Source organism: Drosophila miranda, chromosome 2 (genome assembly GCF_003369915.1).
Source record: "Drosophila miranda strain MSH22 chromosome 2, D.miranda_PacBio2.1, whole genome shotgun sequence".
In the NCBI taxonomy this organism is placed as follows: domain Eukaryota; kingdom Metazoa; phylum Arthropoda; class Insecta; order Diptera; family Drosophilidae; genus Drosophila; species Drosophila miranda.
Window position 1 is genome coordinate 28,996,020 of NC_046675.1, and position 18,599 is coordinate 29,014,618.

The 18,599-nt window shown below is 44.0% G+C and overlaps 2 protein-coding genes and 1 long non-coding RNA gene across 3 annotated transcripts; all 3 read left to right on the top strand.

Annotated features, from left to right (window-relative positions):
• The first annotated feature begins 3,332 nt into the window (after positions 1-3,332).
• Positions 3,333-4,079, top strand: LOC117187394. Its single transcript, XR_004472084.1, has 2 exons — positions 3,333-3,509; positions 3,573-4,079. It is a non-coding gene; the product is annotated as an uncharacterized LOC117187394 (long non-coding RNA).
• Positions 4,080-5,837: 1,758 nt separating this feature from the next.
• LOC108153858 (modular serine protease) lies at positions 5,838-7,688 on the top strand. The gene is made up of 4 exons (XM_033389782.1): positions 5,838-5,938; positions 5,998-6,283; positions 6,340-7,413; positions 7,469-7,688. The coding sequence occupies exons 1-4, from the start codon at positions 5,878-5,880 to the stop codon at positions 7,659-7,661; spliced, it is 1,614 nt and encodes a 537-aa protein (XP_033245673.1). The 5' UTR covers positions 5,838-5,877; the 3' UTR covers positions 7,662-7,688.
• Positions 7,689-7,783: 95 nt separating this feature from the next.
• Positions 7,784-10,178, top strand: LOC108157815. Its single transcript, XM_017290014.2, has 8 exons — positions 7,784-8,166; positions 8,229-8,398; positions 8,464-8,607; positions 8,675-8,884; positions 8,950-9,126; positions 9,176-9,474; positions 9,531-9,676; positions 9,750-10,178. Exons 1-8 carry the CDS (start codon positions 7,884-7,886, stop codon positions 10,016-10,018), a joined length of 1,698 nt encoding a protein of 565 aa, XP_017145503.1. The 5' UTR covers positions 7,784-7,883; the 3' UTR covers positions 10,019-10,178.
• The last annotated feature ends 8,421 nt before the right edge of the window (positions 10,179-18,599 follow it).

Here is an 18,599-nt window from a genome sequence, read left to right on the forward strand (position 1 = left end):
GTCTCCGAATAGTTATTTTTTACGTGGGTAGATGTGTGTGCTCCATTATGCTCTACCCACAGACCGACACGACACGACACACACAAATTCATTTTATCTTCATTCTACTTGTGGGCTGCCACTGGCATATGAGTAATTTATTGTGTATCTAATTAATTATTGCTGTCTGTGTAATTTTTGTGCTACAGAATGAATGTGCCACTGTCTGTCGGACTGTCTGTCGGACTGTCTGTTTGAATGCCCCATCTGTGTTTGTGTGTGTGCTAGTATCTGTGTAGGCAGCATCGTTAGCATTGACTTAATTGTCAAGCCACAGAATGACTCTATTAGGAGTTCAAAACCTATTCGTATCTTGAACCCCCGGGCAGGCCCTGGCACTGGACATGATCTATGTGTATGACATGTGCCCTACAGCTCCAACTTCAGCTCCAGCTGCACTTAAATTGATGTATCCTCTGGCCAAAACAGCTAAAAGTCTCTTTAAAAATGCACTGCACCGTTGTGCGACAGTTGTGCCAGAGTGAAGACCCATCCATTTTTGCATGCCACGGAGTATGACAAGTGTTGGCCAGCTATAAACAGGAAGCAGCACACCCAGGACACCCAGGACACGCAGGACCCTTGATAGAGGCATGGACACTGACACCGACACCCTGCCAACGAGCCATGAATGGCCCTTTAGGCAATGTCCATGTGGGTGTAAAAACCGTTTGAGTGTGGGGTTTTCAATGAGTGTGTTTGACTGTAGAGTAGTGTTGGTTACTTTTAGGGATCTCTGCTGCTGTTCCACGAGCTTTACCCATCGCACTTTAAGATATCACTGCACTGACAGCGATTATCGCATATCAATTACCCAATATTCCATGTATTCTAAGCGCAAACACGTGCCGATATTGGGCTATAATCAATTTGCGATGACCAAAACCAACCGACAGGATTTCGCATTCCCAGCATCATACTGATTAGGTTTGAAGGCAGATTGCACTGATTTGCTTGTGCATTTACCTGCAAGAAGGTACTCCATTCCATTCAAGCGGAATGTTGACCCAGTAAACAAGCAGTACAGCAGCGACAGCCGGCCGATAATCAGGGTGCAACGCGTTTTGGTCCATTCCACAGAACGTGACAAGGATGGCAAGGGCCCTACTGCTACTGCTGCCGCTTCTGCTGCTGACCTGTTCGCGAAATGGAAAGCAAACAACCTGTCGCCCGACAAAAGAAGCTAGCCGCAAACTCCCAACAGCAAATTCGCCCAATCCCTGGCCCAAGCCCTGGCCCAATCCCTGGTCCAAGACCAAGTTAATGAATCGTAACCCACTTGCAACCATATGAAAATTAATTACCAAACTAGTTCAGAAAACTTTCGCCACAGCAAAAGTTAAACGCACCGAAAAAAGTTAACGGGAAGCCAGAGAGCAGAGCCAACCAATCAATTTTCGTCTGCGACAAATGGAGTGCTGCAAATGGCCCAAAAAATCGTTAATCAAATTAAAATTTATTTCGTATTTTGGCCCGAAACTGCAGCGCAGACATGGTCCAGCAAATTTATCATGGAAGCCAGTGTAAAATACTGCAGATACTAGCATCCACTGGATGTATCTGTATCTAAATGTGTCCATGTGTACGTACGTATCTGCGTACGTGTCCGCATAATTTTGATGGTTCGTTTCGAAGAGATTTTTTGGTCATTTTTCGTTTGTTTTGTCGACCAGGCGGCGCATAAATTTGCATCTCAATTGGTTGTTGGCCGTTGCCTCTGCCGTTGCCTCTGCCGTTAATCCTCCTCCTTCTCCTCCTTCTCCTCATCCTGTTGGGGCGCTCCTTTTTGACCAGTGTTGCCAACGTTCTTGTTGTGGCTGACGATTTGCCATTTTAATTAGGCAATGTCCTGTCAAAAGCAGCCTCTGGCTGTGGCTCTGGTTATGGGCAGAGAGAGATAGACTCTGATTTGACGGCTGTTTCCGGTCAACTGTTTGTCCAGTCAAACAAAGTGCGTACAAAATCGCTTTGCTTCTGGTTGCCCCCGTAATGGGGCTGGCCGCCATTGGCGGCCAAACAGTAGATAGTTTCTCCTGTAATCCAGCATTATGATAGAGTTTTGTATTAATATTAAGTTACATACCTGATTTCTATTAGCTTTAATTTATCCTGATAGCAATGAAAAGTCTGGTAATTAGGAGAGTGGTATTTCCATGCGCATTCGTATTTTTTTCTTATTTAAAAAACAGAAAACTTTTACATCCGTTTGACGTCCACACAAGCATACAAAAACTGCAACTAAATAATTGTCAAAGACTGTGCGAACGTCAATATAGTACAACCCAAACGAATACATGCGCACACAAACACACACATGTGTCCACAGACGGGGGACCCGGGGACCGCGCAGCCGCTGCCGTTGCCGATTCCGTTTCCGCCTTTTGCATGGCGAGTGCGTGTCTGCGGCTTTTGGCCATGAGGTTTGCATGTCTGTGTGAGGGATTGTGGGTGACTGTTGACAATTTTGTGGTCAACTGGAGTCAACAGCAATACAGTGTGACCAAATTGCTGATATGTCAACCCAAAAGATGTGGGAGAAGGAAAAAGGTACAAATTATAGACATTTCTAGCTCTCCAATAAACCGATTCATTTAACTTTTCGTCCACAAATTTAATTCTCAAAGTTGCCCAACTACGTGTTTCGACAAGAGCACATTTATTCCAAAAATAATAATTGAATATAAAATAAATTTTAGCAAAATTATATTATACAACTTATCAAACTTAATTATAAGGTCCATTTTGTGGCTTTTAACTTTTTAAATGCTACGTTTTACCAGGGAAATGTCTCCTCTAGCAACTGCAATTTCTCTGCCCAACCTGCAACTTTATGAGGCTGGCCATTTATTTTCCTGCCTCACGGTTTAGCCTAAGCCTTGGCTTCATTAAGTTTTCCCATTGCGGTTTTTAATTAATTAATGTCTTCATATGTAGCACGTACTATATGTGGTAGGGGCCTGTGGCACAGTTTACGGCTAAGAAGGCAGCAACCAGACAAAGTATTAAAACTAAACCCGGCATGTAGGCACGTAATTAAAAAGTGTGTGTGTGTGTGTGTGTGTGTGTTGCCATCGACCTAGACGAAAACTTATGCTCAGCCAAAGGAGAGCCAAAGAAGCTGAAAACTGAGTCAACAACTTTCTATTTTGTCAATGAGCTGCAGCTGCTGCTAAAGCTAAAAAAAGGCAGAGCTAGGGTCGGAGTTAGAGTTCGAGTTAGTGGCATGAACCTCCTGTAAATGACACACTCTGCATATGAAATGAAAAATAATTTTTCAATTCACAAATGAAACTTTTGACACACACACACACGCTTTATACAAAAAAGGAGAGCAAACTTTAAACTTTGCACTAACAGCAGCAGCAGTTCCCCAATGTAAAGTGGTAAACCAGGAGTGCGGAGCAGAGCAGGAGGGTGGGGAGGTCCAGCTGCAATTGGAATACTACTGCTCCGTTCCACAGTACGAACGAGTATGTATTTCTTTGGGGTCGGTGGGGTTTTTTGTGCGGCACTCCTTGCTGTTTTTCTTTTAGCCACGGCACAAACTCCAGAAGGAAATTACAAACCAAAGTAAACGCCAAGAGCAGCCAAGGAAGTTGTTGACGCAGGACGAGCGCCGGCGCTGAGTGTCAGTGTCATATCCTGTGCCAAAAGTGCACACAGAACACCAGACCCCAGGCCAGACCCATAACCGAGAGCCAAGCGCCAAGCCCCAGTCGAGTCGGGTCGAGACTCCGAAACCCAGACAGAGACTGAGGCTGCACATTACAAATGAATAATTTATGCGCGCGCTCTCAACGGCAGATGGATGTGGGATATAGATGGGAATGGGTATGGGTGTGGGGATGGGAATGGGAGCCACTGCAGACTCCTGCCACCCATAGACACAGTCACGGAGGACTGCGGCAACGTCCAATCCTGGTCAATGCCAAATGAGTTGTGGCAACGTCTCGCTGGTGCCATAAAAGAGAACAAGGCAAACGGGAAGGCAAACGGGAAGCTGTTGCTCTGCATAAACTAAAATCGTTTGCACCGAAAAACCACTCTCCTCTCTACCCTCTCCCCCCCAACAGCATGCCAAGACCAAAGAGGAGCTGAGCAAATTACATGGCTCTGGTGTGAAAATTATCTCCTTGGCAAAGCGGCAAAGAAGACGGAAGAAAGCGCAAACTCAAAAGTTATTAGAGCAAATTTTTGCCTTTTGCCTAAGTAATGGCCAAGTGCATATCTCTCAGCACATATTGAGTTATGACTTAATTGGATAAGAGCCCGCTAGGCGAAACTTTGCACTACCATTCGCTGGCCCATAAAGTTAGCCAGCCCCAAAGTTCAGGCAACATTTTTCCTGGTTCCTGGTTGGTGCCGTGCAATGGATCTCGTAAGACTGTGATTATGTTCTCGGTGAACCCTAAGTAATTTCTCCTGACTATCTTGCTTTTCCAAAGACCCAAAATGCAAGCACTCTGGTCTCAAGATTAGAGTGTTTCTTGCTTTCTCGATAGTGCAATTCAACGCTGATTGGCATATTCCCATAAGTATAAAACTTTGCTCCCACTTGATAAACATGACTTCAAACCAATTTACGTCACATTTGATAAGGTTTTCGCTTTGTTGGACTTGCATTTTTAGCGGATGTATACATATACCCCCGAGCGTCTGTGAATGGCGGAGCGATACGAAAAATACTATATTTTATTTTTTAAACTTAGTCATTTTTAAGGAAATGGTACTGATTTGGATTAGGATACTAATAGATTCTGTCTATATGGTTTACAATCTCATATGAAAGAAACACAAAAGAATCTTCAATCAAAGCAACTTTAATGCAAATACGCCACCATTTCCATATCCATCTCCCTAGAAGCCGCTTTCGTGAACACATAAAATACACACAGCAACAAAAAAAAAAAAATATGTGTATATATAGAAGGAATCAAGGATATAGAAACACCGACAGAATGGCAGTGCGATTTGTGCTCATTTGTCAATGCACTGGTGTGCTCCGTTGCTGCCATTCGATCCATGTCGCCCCTTCGGCTATGCCCCATGCCATGCAGTTTGTAGCTGTCTTTGCATTTGTCGATGTTGCCTGCCATTTTGTTAGAACACGGAACACAAAACAATACCATTGTCAGTTGTTGCTGCTGCCTCTATCCATTTGGTACATGCTGTTGGGATTTTAATTTATAATTCAACACTCGAACATGTCGTCAAAGAGTTTCATCAATATGTACTCTAAAATCAACAGCGATTCACAGCGATGTAAGCCGATTAAGCTATTCGGCTATCCAGCTACTCTATGGGACTTAATCTGTTGTTTTAGAGAGGGGAAAATAACTATTTGCCCCTGTCTGCAAAAGACTCTATCAGCAAACATTTCTTTGATTAACTTCAATTTGTGGTGCACATTTTTTTGGCATTGCCAAAGCATTCAGCAGGCCAACAACCATTCTGGCAGCCAATTATTTCAAATTCATGGTTGTTCAAAAATGCATTTTTTTTTGTTCACTTGCATGCTTTGCAGCCGAAAGTGCTCAAAGTGGGCCAGTTTTACGCAGACAATGCTGTAAATGGTCCTGTATCAGGAATTGAGATCTCTGAAGAGCACATGAAAAGAAACAAGCTGCCAGAGGAACTGCCATAGGCATACAGAATCGTACAGTAAAAGAGCTCTCTGGAATTTTGAAAAGAGAACGGACTCTCTGTACGATTAATTGTGCTCTTTTTGCTTGTGCCCTCTGTGCTGGAGATTTCTCAAACCACAAGCTTTTTCATTCGATCGCATTTCATTACTCGTGTGATCGTTGAGTTGAGAAGGTCGTTGTGACATCTCTCAAAATGTTTCATTGCGAAGTTTTGCTTTTAATTTGTTGGTTGTTTTTCATGACCTTCACTATCGGTGCGTAGACAAAACGTGAAGATAATAATGGCATATTTGAATGTATATTTAATTTAAAGTGCATGCTAACTGGAAATGTAATAATGGACAAGAGCTCAGCGCCTTCAGCAAGAGATGCGATGCCCGGATAGACTGTTCTGATGGCACTGATGAAACCTTTCTCGAATGCCACAAAGAGAACTGCACAGAGCATCAGTGCTCGTATGGCGGCTGCTTCACTGAGAGCCAGCTGTGCGATGGCACCCCTGACTGCTGGGACAAGACGGATGAGCATCCACACTTCTGTCAGAAAGAGCTAAGGACAGAACCAGAACCCATGAAGACTTTTATCCAGGAGAGATGCTTGTAAAGAAAACGATGTAGTGATCACCGCAAAGCGCCTAATAAATAGTGTTTTCTAGGGAGAATCAGAGTAGATGCTCTAAAACGGAGTGTTTGGATAAGAAGTATTTCTGCGACGGCATCAGGGATTGCCCGGATGGCAGAGATGAAACCAATGGAAACTGCATTGCTACCACATGCCCCAGTGGCACATTTCGTTGCGCCTACGGTGGCTGTCTGGAAAATGCGAAGGCCTGTGATCATAAAATCGATTGCTGGGACGGAACCGATGAAGTGCCATTCATATGCTTTGAAATGCGTGGAAAACCGCAGAGCGACTTGTGGCCCAGTCACATCCCGAGAAGGAATACCACAAGCCGGACCACATCGCCAGTGTTAGTTTATCCAAAAGTGAAAACTCCCTCGAATATCCCTGAGCCTTCGTCCGTGAATGGAAGTTGCATCGTTCCTAGCAGCCTCAAGAATCTGCATCTGAAAACACTCTTCAATGTGCTGCCCTATACGTTTGGCTCATCGATATCCGATTCGGTTGTGGTGCGATTGAGCTGCTATGGGAATAGCCAGCTAAATGGCAACGATCTAAACCACTGTCTCCATGGCATTTGGCAGGGACCCTGGCCCGAGTGCATTCCCACCTGCTCGCTCAGCCCATTCAACAAAGATCTCTCCATTCGGGCTTTCTGCATGTACAAGGGAGAGATCCGGAACTGCAAGACCCATAACACCATTGGGACCTCAGTTACTGTAACTTGTGCTCCCGGCTACAAGCCCACTGATATAATCACTTCAGAGGTCCGCTTGTGCGAGAAGCATGCTAGTTCTGGAATCGCCGACTGGAAGTTCATAAAACAAACTCGATTACACTGCATTCCAGACTGCGGCAAAATTCATCCTACCGTTAAAAATGATCCCTGGCTTGTTAGCATTTTTCAAAGTGATGTCACATTGTCGAACTATACTTTCAAATGCCGTGGCATAATCGTCAGTCCATGGCATTTTATCGCTGTAAGACTCTGCATCAATGAGGAGAATCCGATGCGGTATGCCATTGCCGAAGGAATTCAATCGGCCAGCTTTATGAAAAATGGGGAATATTCCTATATGCTCCACAACGTGGCCAGTATATTTAATAGGTATGCTTTCTAAACATATAGTCCGGTCATTAACCTTAATCCAATATCTTTGCAGCCAAAAAATATCGCTTCTAAAATTGGTTAATCCCCTGATACTTTCGACATCAGTGCGACCAATTTGCATGCCGTCAAGGGAATACCATACGAATTCTTCGGATCTCACTATTACTTCGGATAATCAGAAGAAATATAGTTTAGTCAGTATCGAAGAATCAATGTTGAAACAGATAAACATGGATTTTCACTGACATAAATAAAAAAAAATATAACGAAAAGATAATTTCTGAAATCTCTAATTTCCAGGCCATTTCCATTTCCCCGTTTAAAAACCATAATCATAGATCACCGATTTTTCTATCAAAAAGTTAGACACAAACAAATCAATGTAATTGTTCTACATTGTTCTTTTTTACGTTTACTTTTCTATTAGTTTTTTATTATTTGTATTTTACTTAATTAAATAATTAATAATGGCATCCATAACATCTGAATTGCGAGCACCGACAGCCGGAATTGTACCGCACCTGAGGCCATGGGAAGTGATTGCTTGGTCCCAAGAGCAGCTCGGAGGCATCTACTCAGACTGGGGACTGTACTTTACTCGCCATCAGCGCTTCGCCCAAGGCATTCATTATTTGAATAAAGCCTTGGACATCAATGCCAACGACACGAACACTCTAATGAGACGCAGTAAAGTCAAACGGTTGAGGGGCTTCGCCCCCGAAGCCCTCAAGGACTGTACCCAGGCAGAAGGTATGAACGATCTTTGATGTAATATAGAATCACTTTTACTAAGTTTTTTTGAGTGACTTCAGCAATCTTGGGATGGTCAATGGGTGACATTGCCAATCCACATGTTAGAATTGAGATCTCTGATGCACTCTACGAGTCGAATCGCTTCGAGGATGCCAAGATGAATCTTCACAATTCTCTGGGGCTGTTCAGTGGCGCCCAGGCCAAGCCCAGTATCAACCGACTGGAAGTGGTATGCTCAGAACAATCAATCCCCGATCCCAAAAGACTCATTGCAATCTCTCACTTCTTATTCAGGTCGATGAGAACTTTAAGGAGATGTTGAGTGACGAGACCTCACCGGCAGTGCAGCGCCTGATCCGTCGCATGATTGCCGATCAGGCCAGGCAGCCAAAGCCAGTCGCGGATGATTGCGATGTTGTTAGCATTTTGGAAGTTCCGGTGAGCCAATTAATATTAATCTATGTACTCTCTAAGATCTTTAATGTTTTCTGTGTCTCAAATGTAGGAAGTATTTGTCTCTCCACTGGAACAAGCCAGACGAAAGCGATGTTTCAATATCTACAATCAGACGTATCTGGATAAATGCTGGCTGGATATGGCCTACCTCAAGGATCTGCGTGGCAACCCCAATGTGCTGCCGCAACACTCAAAACAATCTTCACCCTATTTGAAGAATCTTATGGATACAAATTACACATCAGCGCGCACTTTAACGGTTTGACCACTTCCATTTTCTTCCATTTCGAGTGCTCCTAAGAATCGGATTGTTTTTGTATATAGAAAATGCTGCAAGCACGTTGCCCCATGTACGCCAAGTATTACCAACGATATCCGAACGAGGAACTGCATCATAAACAACAGGAGGAAAATCTATACAGAATTCAGTATCAGACGAGGAGAAATATGTTCAAGATTTTGCGAAGCATTCGGCATTTGATACAAGTCGGTTCATTAGATGTGAGTATTTCTTTTGGTTTTGGTTCTTTTCTAATGCTTCCTCCCACAGAAACTGTCAACATTTGTTGAGGAGGTTATGGGCGATTATGTTACCGTTAAGACGCATCGCACAATGCCATGGAAATTTGAATTCATTAATGAGGTCTACAACTACTTGGGTTTGGCCCGCATTAATGAATACAAAATTCCCAGCGATATGACCGTCTTAAAGGGCAAACAACGTCTATTGACACTCTTTGGACTGCCCCATGAAATGAATATAAATGCGCTTAAAGAGAATCCGAAGCAGAAAAATACGATGAACGTACCAAGAACCGATTTGAGGGATCCCAAGACTGAGTTGTTCAAGTGGGTATTACCACATCTTGCACTCTGATTGAATTGGTATTTAATTGCTTTTCCAGGAAGCTATCTGCTCGCTATGAGAGCCGCATGAGATTCGCCAAGTATCCCATAGAGCGTGCCTATCTGCTGCATGAGCTGGCCCAAGCCCATATGAACAATAATTCATTTAATATGGCTGTTTCACTGGCTCGCAAGGCAATGGAGGGTGAGTCAGGAGTGTGATTACGATTAGAGCTAGATACATATAAATTCCAATTCCAAATTCCCACGTTCAACAGAGGCCACCAGATGCAACAGCATTGTGTGGTGCTTCCTGAGTCTGATAGTCATCTGCAAGGCGCACGCAATTATGGAGAAAGTCGAGCACCAGAAGGATGTACTCGGCGAGGCCTTTGAGTTGGCCAAACGCCTGAAGAACCTGGATCTTTGCCTGTTCATCGATATATGCATGAAGGTCAATGCAGAGGAATTACTGATAAAGAGGATGACAATAAGAAGAACGGGCATGAAGTCGGGTCGGGATTCTTCTGATGAGGGTATCGACTAAGCTGCATATCTAAAGAAGACGCTAAATGTCCTCCCGGTTTTGAGACAAGCTTCGGGCCCATGGCCCTTGATGGATAACACGAAAAGTCACAACTAAATTACATAGAAGAAAGTGTAGAATCTGTAAATGTGACAGGGAAACATATTCCGTATGTAATCTATTATTTTATAATACTTTTTAAGCTTAATGAGTTACTGGGGGAACTGTGTGTACTAGTGGCACAAGTTTGTCGCTGGAAAAAACTTTAAAGTGCGACTTTCCTCTTGTATTTCCGGCAGGCCAAAAACTTTATCTCAATGAGAGAAACCTCAAACACATTAACGGCTGCTGGTGTTGGCCATTCAATCACAGCAAAGTGCAGCTGCAGAGCAGAGCAAGTACTGCTCTGCCAACTGGTTCTTATATATAAATAGTTGATGCTGCCTTCCTTTCCGACTCCGACTCCGGCTCCGACTTTCCTCTTAATTCCGTGCTGCTTCGTGCTGTTGGAGGCGGCAACCTTTTCAGTGTAAACTTTGCCAACAAATTCGGATTTCAGAGGGGGAATGCTGGGATCTAAGCGTGAATCAGACTCTTCCTCTCTGCCGCTAGTTTTTCCTGGTGTCTTGCCACCTGGCGGCGGCAGGAAGTTTCGAGCAGCATCGCACACAAAAGACGCAAATAAATGAAGCCATTTGTTGTGTTTTTAGCTGATTTTCGATGCAAAGGTTTGGCCAAAAGGTGGCAAAGTTTTGCACCACCTGGCAGCGCCAGCACCAGCACCACCTCTGCCTTTGAAAATTGTTGGCAGTTCCCATTACTTGCTTGTCATTTAAATTTTTCCCCTCGCATCGTCCGAGAGCTTCGGGCTTCGTGTGTTTTGAGTGGATTTTTAAATCCGGCACGCCAAAAACTTTCCGCTCTTCCTTGACTTTTGGCCCCTGTTTCGTTCTGCAGAAGGTGATGTACGTGCTACAAATGATGCTACTGCTACATGCACCGGAAGTGGAGAATTCAGCAGCGGAAATCATTTGTCCACCTTTTTGTCAGCTGTTAATTTAGCAATATTTTCACCTGCCTCTTCGGTTGAGATTAATTACATGGTGAAGCTCTCAAGATTGAGATACTGAATGCTAAGTAGGTTGAAATTGTTCTCTATCTTGTGTATATTTGCCATGACATTACGCTGCACCCTAGGGGCCTCATTATCAACTTTAAAAGGAGCTTTAAGGCCACCGCAAAATGTTCAGATCCCCATCATCAGAGTGGCAGCATGGTAAGCATCGGGGAATGTCTGCATTGTGCTTTGTGTGTTTTATGAGGCAAAACTACACAAAGCCAAATAAGAACAAAGAATGCAGAGGCAGGCAACAAAGAGAAACAGCAGCAGCAGAAGCAGCAGCAGCCTCCGACAGCAGCAGCAAGGAGCCAACTAAAATTGCAACTCAACTTTGTAGACACACCGGAGGCTGTTGCTCTTGTTGCAACTGCCACTGCGGCTGCTGTTGGTCTGTTGCATGCCATAAAAAGGCTAAAGAAATTGCTTGCAAGCAATTAAAAGCGCAGCAAGGCAAATAAATGGCCACGCCCACGATCAACGCCCCACAACTGTAATAGACTTAAGCTAAACGGAGTCGTCAGTGGCTGTTGCTGCAGATGGCAGGAGCTGGCTTGTCGCAGGAGCTGCCTTACTGCCTTGCTGTAGTTACCAACTTGACGTACTAGCTGACTAATTAGTCATAAAATTACACGGACGCAGGACGACGGGAGAAAGTCGAACAAAGGTCTGGCAAACATAGCAGAGGTCGTCCGACAGAGGGAGGCTCCCCAGTGGCCAAGTCGAAGGGCACTAAGAGACGCCGGAAGCAGTTGGCGGTGACGGAAATGCGTGCCATCTCCCTCACTCACACACATGCACTTACATACGTATATAGTATATGTATGTGTCGAAGCCTGGACCAGTATCCTGGGCGTGGGCCTGGGCCTGTGCCATTGCTTATGCTTGGGGCGTTTTGTCTGCCACTAATTGCTGATTTCCCGTGCCGCTGGCTATGGAAACGGTCTGAAAAACTAGCGATGGAAGGGTGGGGTGAATGCCACAAACTACCGATTGCATCACTAAGAACGGAAACAGTGTGACCATCCCCCATGAGCGCACACAGAAGCTTCACACACACACACATACACATACACCTAACCAAAGCGAGGCCGCACATTTGCCACATCACTTATTAGCTTTATTGCTTTTAACAATTTCAACTTCCACTTCCTGCAAACTGGATGGCTGCTAAAACGTGTGCTGATTAGTGGCACATACTCGTACAGCCAGGCACACACACACCCCCAATGCCAGAGCCAGAGACAGAGGCCGGGCCTGGAAGCAGAGAGGCAGAGCCATAAATTCCTGAGCTGCAGGCAAAACTGCAGCCAAAGTCAAAGGCAACCAAGCCAGATGAGACCCCACCCCCACACACAGGAACAAGCCAGAATGAGAGTAATACGAGTAGTGGGAGAGAAAGAGTGGGTGCAAGGAAGACTTGGGCCAGGCAGACACATGCAACATTTAACATTGCAGACAATTTATAAGGACATTCATGGCACACGGCGATGGCGATGGGAGAGAGGCCCAGGCACATAACTTGGCACTCGGCACAATGCGAACAGCTCCGTTCTGCCCCCATCCGGTGCGGCCATGTGTCCTGTTTTAGTTTTTTTTTTTTTGTTCCCTTACTCTAAGGCTCCCTCTGGGACAGCACTCTCTCTGGTCCGCTCGCATTGTATGTGAAATTCAACATTTAAGCCACTTATGGGGCAAGTTGAACTGGCATTTCAAAGGCTGCGTTGCAAGCAGCAGGCAGTAGTAGCAATGGCAGGAGCGGCAGGACAATGCCGGCTGGCAAGATTTATAGCTGACTAAGAGCGTGAGAAGAAGAGCGCCAGGAGAGTGCTATTCGGATCCAGTGGCAATGATAAATGCCACCACGAAAACGTTTAAAATGAAGCAATAATATTTAGCATGTAATAAATGGATTAAGACAATTACACTGGGAATACAGGTCCACAGGGTGGACTTTTTCGCAAAACACCTACCAGAACTGCAGCTATTCTTCTGCCAATCTCATCCAATTTAATATCCATTCGATGCACCCGAAACTGGCTCAATCTGTCAAACCGCCGGACACTTAAATCTGCCAGGCAGAGAGCCAATTTTATGGCTGCAACTGAAGCAGCAGCTGGGAGGCTGTACGAGTAGTTACATTTTGTAGGTTAATGCATCGAAGACAGGACCGCCCAAACACATACACAAAACGATGTCCCAGCATCGACCCAATCCAGTCCAGAGTCCCTGTTGCGGCCAATTCTTTAGGGGACAACTTAAACTGTGAGGCAGAGTGGGTTGTGGGTTACGGGTTGTGTGTTGAATGCATGCAAATTAGATTCGGGCGAGGTAGCAATGGGGCCAATCCGTTGTCCAGCCAAGCGACAAGGATAACTAAGCCACAGCCGCCTCGGACGGGCCAAGGGCCTCGAACGGAAAGGGAACGATGCACTCCTGGAGGATTGGCTGCAAAAAATCCCAGGGAAATCTGCGGAAAATTAGATTCCACTCTCCCAGTGCTCCTCCCCCGAAAACTACTGCTACGTGCTGGCAAACCGATTGTTGGGTGGATTGCAAACTGTATTTATGACACGTGACCAGATGAAATTATTTGCGACCTGGCATTCTTAAATTGTAATTGTGGCATTTCAACCTCCTTTTGTGCCCAGACTGTGCCGTCACACGACATGAAAAAGGTGGACAGCTCAGGCACACAGGCAAGATTAAGTAAAATATGCATACACACATATACGAGTACGAGTAAATGCAAAGTAGGGTGTAGGGTAGGGTGTCCTTCGATTCGTGGAGGGAATATGCGCCTGCTTCTGACAGTTCTGTTCGGTTGAGTCTTGGCTTTCTCCCGACGATGTCTAGATAATAAAGTCCCCTGACAGCTCAGATGTCATATTCGGATTATTTTGGTATGAGCATTTCTTATGAGACTCGCACAGCAGCGCAGCGATTACGCGACAAAGAAAAAGTCCAACGGGGGTACGAGTATTGTGTGTCAGCGAAGGAGGAAAACATACAAAAATAGATGAAATGCCAGAAGAACATGCACACATAGGAGTATTTATTTGTCAAATGAGCTGCGTGAACAGTGGAAGCATATCAACTAATTTATATAAGAAATTATATATTCCCCGCTGAAAAAGTCCCTCCATTCCACTGTAGTTCAGGCATATCCTGCGGTGTTTCTTTGTGAGTTGAAACAAAAGCCGAAAAGAACCTTCCGAGGCAGTGCAGCAGTAATAAACTTCACATCCCTTGAAGCCAATCCCCATACCACATCCAAGTCCTTAAGTTTGATTTCTTTAAGAGCAAAAAGTAAATCAAATGAGTTTTCGCATGCCGCTGACAGATAGCATTCAATGCAAATGGCTCTGGTCTGGGTGCTCCACCCATTTATACAAAGACAAAGCTTATAAATGAATGGCCATGCCATGCCCAAAAAAAAAACGAAACGAAAGACAATTCAATGCGTGACTTGACTGAACAACTGACGGATGTACTTGAAGTCAACTTCATTTTAATCAGCGACTGGCAGCGACGCCCAACTATTAAAAGGGAAACGTAATAGTGTGTCTGTCTCCTTGGCCTCGAGCCAGAGCCAGAGCGAGACCAAAACCGAGACCGAGAGCCTTACCCTTATGCCGCCCACCTTTAGCTGGGGGATAACGATGAATTTGATAAGCCCCGGGTGATAAGGCGGCGCCGCGGCAGACGTTCTTCGACTCGACTTCAGTTCAAAATGGCGTCACAAAATACATTTTCAAACGAGCAGCGAAAACGTGAGTTGATTAGCAATAACCCGCTGGCTCTCTTCCTGTGTATGTATGTATGTGTGAATGTACGGGTGCTGCCCCGTGCCATTGTGTGGGTATCCTTAGCGCCATTTTGTTTCATAGCCGAGACAAGTTTAATGGGTGCTCTTAAAAGGTTTTCCCGGCACCCGAATACGGCTCCCGACACATTAGTGCTCGAGAGCGAGTCTGCTGCTGCTACTCGACGGATACTAAAAAATTGTATGCATCAAGATATATCGTAAGCACGTGGCTGCCATATGTCAGAGCGCTCGCCTTTTATTAATATTTTATATTTGTTTTTATTTTTATCAAAAACCAAACAACGAAAAACAAACAAACAAACCACCCGAAATGGAAATGGAAATGTTGTGTGCTTATTTTCGTATTCATCGCCTGATGAGTTTCCAATGGAAATTACCCACGCATATTGCGTAATGGCTGAAACAGTTTTTCCGATTGCCATTTTTGCTCATTTTTCAATTAAACGCTTTAGCAATTGTCAACTATTTCAATATAGTTTCATGGCATGGCTTATATTGTTAGCTGCTTTAATTTGCCATCGGCTGTCGTTTGTCACAGTTCGAGTGGCTCTTTTCCTCCCACTCCCTCACGGTCTGCAACTGCATTTGCATTTGCATTTATTTTCATTGCTTTAGCTGTCATTGCTTACGCTCTCTTGCCTTTCGATGGCCATCGCAATTGAAGGCCATTAAAAGGCATGATGCCTTTTTTGCAGAAAATATTTAAAATGAATAACCATGGACCACTCAGCGAACGTTCAAACAAAGCTGAAAAAAATATACTTGGATGATGAATTTGAGATATAAATAAAAGAAAATAAGCCCGATGAATTGATACTATTAAAAATTATTAAGAGCAATTTAATTGATTCTTAGATAATACAATACAGAATGATTTATAGATAGAATTTCAGAAATTGCTGAAAAAAGCAGCACCATTCCCCCACACATATTTCACAACCCTCCGAAGTATTCACCAAACAAAACTTCATCAAAAAAGATACAAAAATAAAATGAATCTCAGCCAATAAACCATAAAATGACAAGCAACCCAAAATGCAGGGCTGGACATTGACAAAGCTCTCCAAGAAATTGGCCCCAGAAATATGCATGACTACGAAAAGGGGACAAAGAAGAAGCAAAAGCACTGAAAAACACAATCCAAACAAAAGGAAATTAAAAACATAAATATAAAAGTCAACCCACATACGCAAGGGTCAGTCGGTGGTAGCAAGGTGCTGGTCTGGTGCTGCCTGCACTGCCCCATTTTTATGCCACACAACCAGTGAAAATTATGAGTCAAAGCTTTTTGTATCTGTGGCCAAAGAGTTGTGTAGTGTAATTCATTTGCTCTGATGTCTTCAAACAACAAACAAAAAACAAGAAGAATTAAAAGCAAACCATGGCGACAAAATGCAGCAAATATTCAACACTTTTCCAAAAGGGAATTGGTAGGAAAAGGATTGGGACTTGGGGCTTGGGACTGCGGCAGCAGAAGACGGACTCCGGGTATACGACTCCACTCCGGTCGCCGTTGTCGCTTAACATAGATAAATTGCGTTAGAAAAAGGGGCGTCGGTGTCCCCGGGTCCATTCGTATAATTCACTTTTGTCAGACTCATAAAAATTGTTGAGTGACATTTGTTTGTGTTTTCCCGTTTGCCATTTGTTCCTGTTCTGTTCTTTTGCTGTTGCTCTCTTTTCACTGATTTTTGTGTCACACTGCAGCCATCTTTTTCTTTTCCACAAGACTACACCCACACTCGCATAGATACTAACGCTCTCTCACCCATACACACACACACACACACACACAACGAAAGGACAGTGTTTTGCCATTTCGCTTTTAGCATTTTTCTTTCTTTTTTTGCGCCGACAGCCGACTGCCTGCCTACCAGAGCTCTCGTGTTGCCTGCCGTCTCTTCTGTCTCCACATAAAAGAAAATTAGTGAGTTTTGTTGCAAAAATATAAAACATGCCTACCCTCCTCCTCCCATTTTGGTGTTCTTTTTTTGCTTTTTTTGGTTTTTGCTTTTGACATTTCTGTTGTAGGTACATAATGACAAAGGTTTCCGTTTTCAAATGGCCCAACACACAAAACGATGAAAAAGCTTAAAACTTGCCTTTGTTTTTTAACGTTTTGTTTCGGAATTTGAATAAAAATGCATGGAAATTGCATAGTTGTGAGCAATTGGAGCCCTTGTTTGCCCAAAGTCGCATGTGTCTTGGGTGATTGTCGCCTTTTTTTGTTCTTTTGTTGCCAGTACAACAAAGGCTGGAAAGTGAGTAGAGAGTGTTTCACTCTCATTTAACAATTACAAATGCAGAACATGGCATGATCGAGATACTCCAAAGCAACGCGATTTTTGTCTCTTCCAAACACATGGCAATTAGGATTCTCCATTTTCCATTGTCCCTACACTGCATTCAATTTACTAGAAATATGCAAGTGATTTTTTTTAAGTCAACAGACAAAGTTCGATTGGTGGTTTAGCATATTGAACGGTCAATCGCCACCTGGCCACGCCACTTGCTCTTCTAACGAAGCACAAAACGTCCACAAATCACGACCTATACGTGCATCCCGACTTCGACCAGCACTCCACTCCATTTCCGTTACGCTATCCAGCGTCCAGCGTCCAGCATCTATCCACTGCACCTTCGCTTATTAACAATCCTTGGAGAGATTTGCCCCCGTACACCATCTCTGGTCATTCAGGGTGGGTGGCCATTTTCCATTTCCCGCTGGCAGGGGCCCACTGCCATTGCCATTGCCATTGCCGTTCGCCATTTTCCACATTAATGAAGTGCTCTGCTCGTGTGGGCAAGTTGTTACATTTTCTCTTTTCTTTCGCTACGGCGCTGATTACATGAGAAATTCATGTTCAAATTCAAATTTAAAACTTTTGCCAACTGACGGGGAAAAACTTTGCTCAACCAGGTAACCGACAAATAGAAAATAAACCAACGAAAATGGAAGTTTTCTCAACAGAAATTTTCAGCTCGACTTGTGTTGAAGTCGTGCCATTGCACTTTTGGATACTTCGAGAAGTGTTTCTCTTCCACCGTCTGCTCCTCTTTTGCTGTCTTGATTTTGTTTCTGTCTGACCATCATTTTGTCGCTGGCCATTGCAGTGGAAATTTTTGTGCCAGTATTTCTCTGTATTTTTCCAATGTGCTGGCTGCATTCAAATATTATCAATTTCCATGGCTAACGATTTTTTCTCGCCAACGCTAACTGATTGAATTGTTAGAACGCTTTACGTGTGCGGCATCGAAAATGTGCAATTGAACCTGAAACCTCTAGAACCCTTCCTCATGTCTGCCACGCCACTCATCCTCAACTATGGCAGCGGGGAAAAATCAATTTTCGTCGAAATAAATTGTCGAATTTTGGGTATAAATTGCAATCGATTGCCCGCAACACGTTCTTCTCTGACTAACTGATTTTCTTCTTTTATATTTTTGTTTGTTGGTTGTTATGTCTACCAACCCTTTTCGTGGTCAGCCAAAATGATGTTTCGAAATGAGATTATTTATGATGGTCGCCGCCACACACACAAAAGCACAAAAGGGCTTTTCATTTGAGGACTATAAATATCCATTATTTGTTAGCAGTCTCGCAGATAAATCAGTGTACCAAGCATGTCATGGCGGGGCCTTCTTATACATGCCTC

Bases quoted from the DNA above. Each gene is read 5' to 3' on its own strand.
- LOC108153858 (XM_033389782.1), top strand. From the start codon at position 5,878: ATGTTTCATTGCGAAGTTTTGCTTTTAATTTGTTGGTTGTTTTTCATG. The intron at 5,939-5,997 runs GTGCGTAGACAA...TTTAATTTAAAG, and splicing joins TTTCATGACCTTCACTATCG to TGCATGCTAACTGGAAATGT. The intron at 7,414-7,468 runs GTATGCTTTCTA...ATATCTTTGCAG, and splicing joins GTGGCCAGTATATTTAATAG to CCAAAAAATATCGCTTCTAA.
- LOC108157815 (XM_017290014.2), top strand. From the start codon at position 7,884: ATGGCATCCATAACATCTGAATTGCGAGCACCGACAGCCGGAATTGTA. The intron at 8,608-8,674 runs GTGAGCCAATTA...TCTCAAATGTAG, and splicing joins TTAGCATTTTGGAAGTTCCG to GAAGTATTTGTCTCTCCACT. The intron at 9,677-9,749 runs GTGAGTCAGGAG...CACGTTCAACAG, and splicing joins GGCTCGCAAGGCAATGGAGG to AGGCCACCAGATGCAACAGC.